The sequence below is a fragment of the Octopus bimaculoides genome, chromosome 24 (assembly GCF_001194135.2).
Source record: "Octopus bimaculoides isolate UCB-OBI-ISO-001 chromosome 24, ASM119413v2, whole genome shotgun sequence".
Classification (NCBI taxonomy): domain Eukaryota; kingdom Metazoa; phylum Mollusca; class Cephalopoda; order Octopoda; family Octopodidae; genus Octopus; species Octopus bimaculoides.
Window position 1 is genome coordinate 979,610 of NC_069004.1, and position 3,738 is coordinate 983,347.

The window sequence follows — 3,738 nt, forward strand, 5'->3', positions numbered from 1 at the left end:
GGGGGGGGGGGAGAGAAACACTAGTTCTGATAGCAGTCCAATGTGTATGCATATTTATATCCATATCGTAGATTTTTTGTCCCAGTGGTCATCTTTGTCACTCGTCTCCAACGATGGAATTGAACCAAGCCACAATTGCTTCTTCTGTCTTCTCTGCACACAGCCATCAACAATGTGCATGAGCACATAAGACAAATACATGCACACATACAAACACATGCGCGCACACACACATACACACGTTGACATTAGATTCCACTGGGGTGAGGTCTTTCATTTTTTTTTTGTTTTTGTTTATTTTTTTCTTGCTTTTTTTTTTTTTTTTTTTTTTTTTTTTTTTTGTCCAGTTGGTAGTAAAGGAGACTGTGTTGAATAGGACTATTTCTCAAGTCATCAGGTCTACTTCGTCAGCAGCTAATGTCCACTCGGCTTAATCATCATCGTCATCTTCAGATTCTTCTTCAGCTTGTTCCAACCATGTCAGCCACTGATTGACCTACAACAGAACAACAAAAATGAAAAGAAAGAACGAAAAAGAGAAACAAAAAATGTGAGCTCAGAAAGACAAAGCAAATTCAAAATTACTCAAAAGAGCCAAAAATAAAAAAAAGAATAAAAGGCTAAGTTAATTACCTGAAAGAGGGCCTTTCCTTTGCCAGGGTATTCATCATTGATATCTTCCTTCCATTTTAGGAATGCTTCCTCTTCAATAATCTCCATATCGTAGAAATGCATAAAGAATCGCCGTAACATATCTGCAAGAAAATTAAAGAAAATAAGAAAAAAAAATCACAGAAATCACTTTCCATATTGATTTCGTCTTTTAGGTCAATATTTCTTAATTTCTGCAAGGGCATGTGTGGCTAAGAAGTTAGCTTCCCAACAACATGGTTTCAGGTTCAGCCCTATTGCATGACACCTTAAGCAAGTGTCTTCAATTATAGCCCTGGACCAATCAAAGCCTCGGGTGGATTCGGCAGAAATCCATTGTCTCCAGGTTTTGCTCAATGGTTTATAACCAATGGCCTTACTACAGCATCATTTGTTTGTGAAGTCCACTATAAAAGCATTTCCAGGCTTCACTGTGTTGTGTGATCACTTCACTTGTTTACAGGTGGGAGTTGGCCACAGGAAGAGGATCTGTCCAGACATTCCCCTCTGACCCATGCAAGCATGAAAAAGTAGATGTGATGATAAAATAGACAAAACCTCAAAACAAAATAAAACCTCAACATTTAGACTCTTGTACGGCTAAAATCAACTTTACATCAAACATGGAATAAATTGTAAGCAATGACTTACTTTTTGGAAACTGGTTGATATAACAAAACACCTGAGATGCATATAGGGCAACAACTTGAAGGTCTATGTGGTCATGAAGAAATTGCTGAAGGACAACCTACAAAAAAAAAAAGGGGACAACAATGATTAGTTTACTTTCATGAGTAAAATACATTCCAGAAACCTTAAAATTTAAATGACGCTGAGTATATTGTTTAATCTGAAACTATTTTCGAAATCTTATTTTCTCTCTCTCTCTTGACAGGATTTGAAACAAGAACAAAAATCAGAGTTTATCATTCAAATGTTTGCCCTCACTGATATTAGAGCTAATTAAATACAATTGGAGAAAACAAAAAGAAGAGAAATCTTACTTTTAGTTTATCCAACATGTCTTTTTCTTTCTCAACCAAATGTTTTTCTGGTGGTATACTGGGGTCACAATTTTCTGATAATGTTGATGCCTTTGTAATATATTTTAGAATGCTGAAAATAAAATTTAAAAAAATATTGTAAATATATTTGGGAAACAGTTACAATCATCAATTGCAACAATTTAAAAAAAAAGGAGAGAGAAGAGCTGCTTTCAAATAGCAATTATTAATCTTATCTGAAATTACTGTACAAAGATTACTACAGACAATGAGATTAAGTTTTTTAATATTCTCTTTAGAGAACTTTGGAAGAAAAATTATTCACCATTAGCAAAACCGAATAATTTGTTCACAAAGACTGAAGGGAAAGATTTTATGTTAAATTCTCCTGTGAAACATTTTCAATCATTCTTTTACTTGTCATTGGACTGCAACCAAGCTGGAGCACTGCCTTGAGGGGGTTTAGTCCAATAAATTGCCCCCAGGACTTACTCTCTGCCTGATACATATTCTAGCAGTCACTTTGTGCCAAACCATTTACTGAAATGTAAACAAACTGATGCCAGTTGTCAAATGGTGGGTAGGGCAAACACAGTTGCATATGCATACACACAGACACACACAAAGCTTCCAGTTTCTCGCTACCAACATTCACTCACAGGGGGTGCTGAACCCCAAGACTATGAGGTTGCAAAGCGAACTTGTTAACCACACAACTATGCCTGTGACAATTGTGGAACAAGATCACCTTGTGAGAAACACTCTAGGTGTATTTTAAATAGAGAGAAATTAAAAAAAAAAAAAGATATTAAAACAATGTCTTCTAACCTTGTGGTAAGAATATTAACAAAACCAGGGCTTTGGTGCAGGTCATTCTGCACTTTGTCCTTGATCCATTTAAAAATTGCTGTGGCACTGGGGTCAGTCTGGATTTGTTTCCAAAGTTCAGATTGAATACGGAGAAGAGGAAATAGAAAGCTAAGACCCCTGTCTTCTAAAATCTCCATCATTTTCTCTTTACTCTGGTCGTTTTCTTGGTTGAGAGAGGAAGAAGAAAAAAGAGTATCTGGAGTCAAAAGTACGCAACATCACCATAAGTTTATAATTCTCATTTCACTGAGAACTAAATGAAATAAACTTCTTGAAACTAGGCTTCTTAATAAACCATTGTCCTCAATAAATGAACTAGAACATATTTGAAATGTAAAGTATTAAATATCAAGCATTATAAGATTCTATTTGAGACAGAAAAAGAGAAACAAGCCACTGAGAGGATTGCATACCATACAACTGATTGTATACTAGACACTCAGTAAATTCTAAAGTGCACCCTGCCATTTCAATACACAGAATGCCTTATTATAACAAACATAACATGGTGACCTCTCTCGTGGTACAAAAGTGTATAAGTACCATGATAAGTAATAATAATAATATATGGTTCAGACGGTTGTCTTTTCTGTCTTGAATATCTTAATGTATAAAAGAATTTACACATTAATCATAATGAATTAAGTAAAATAATTTCATGATCATAAAATAGATTCATTATATAAAAATCTAAATTACAACTTGAAAATTTCAACCAACAAAAGGAAAAAAAACAAACAAAAAAACCGAAAAAACCCAAACCGTTTGGCCTTACCAGGTAACATGTCTTGCAGGTTTATCTTACTTTCATTGAAGACATTCACTAGCCATTCTTTGTCCTTCTGCTTGTGCATTTGTTGTAGAGAAATAAGGAAGAGTGGATAGTGGGCTCCTTTGTCCAAAACTTCAGCGAGATCCGATAGGCTGATAACATTCCCTCCTATCGCATGCGCTGCATAACTGGCCACATAGGATTTAATCAATGGAACGTCAGTCTCCAGTTCTTGAAGTTTCTCAAGCAGGCTGCGGTAAGCCTACAACAGACATCATAAAATACAATCAACATGTGCACAAAAAAAAAAAAAAAAAAAAATTGATAAAAAGCCATAAGAATAAAGCATTCTTTCACAAAATGACAAATTCTTGACATTTTTACTAAAATGTTAGAAACTTTCAAACATTTTAGTAAAAATGTCAAGAATTTGTCATTTTG

At 34.8% G+C, this 3,738-nt stretch overlaps 1 protein-coding gene across 1 annotated transcript in view; it reads right to left on the reverse strand.

Annotated features, from left to right (window-relative positions):
- Nucleotides 1–6: 6 nt before the first annotated feature.
- The window catches only part of LOC106878701 (eukaryotic translation initiation factor 4 gamma 2), a 16,575-nt gene continuing 12,843 nt past the window's right edge, over nucleotides 7–3,738 (reverse strand). The window contains exons 18-23 of the mRNA XM_052976485.1: nucleotides 3,301–3,559; nucleotides 2,484–2,688; nucleotides 1,656–1,767; nucleotides 1,303–1,399; nucleotides 634–755; nucleotides 7–496 (exon numbers count right to left, since the gene is read on the reverse strand). Of these exons, the coding sequence (XP_052832445.1) occupies nucleotides 431–496; nucleotides 634–755; nucleotides 1,303–1,399; nucleotides 1,656–1,767; nucleotides 2,484–2,688; nucleotides 3,301–3,559 (861 nt within the window). The 3' untranslated portion in view covers nucleotides 7–430. The remainder of the gene's footprint in view (nucleotides 497–633; nucleotides 756–1,302; nucleotides 1,400–1,655; nucleotides 1,768–2,483; nucleotides 2,689–3,300; nucleotides 3,560–3,738) is intronic.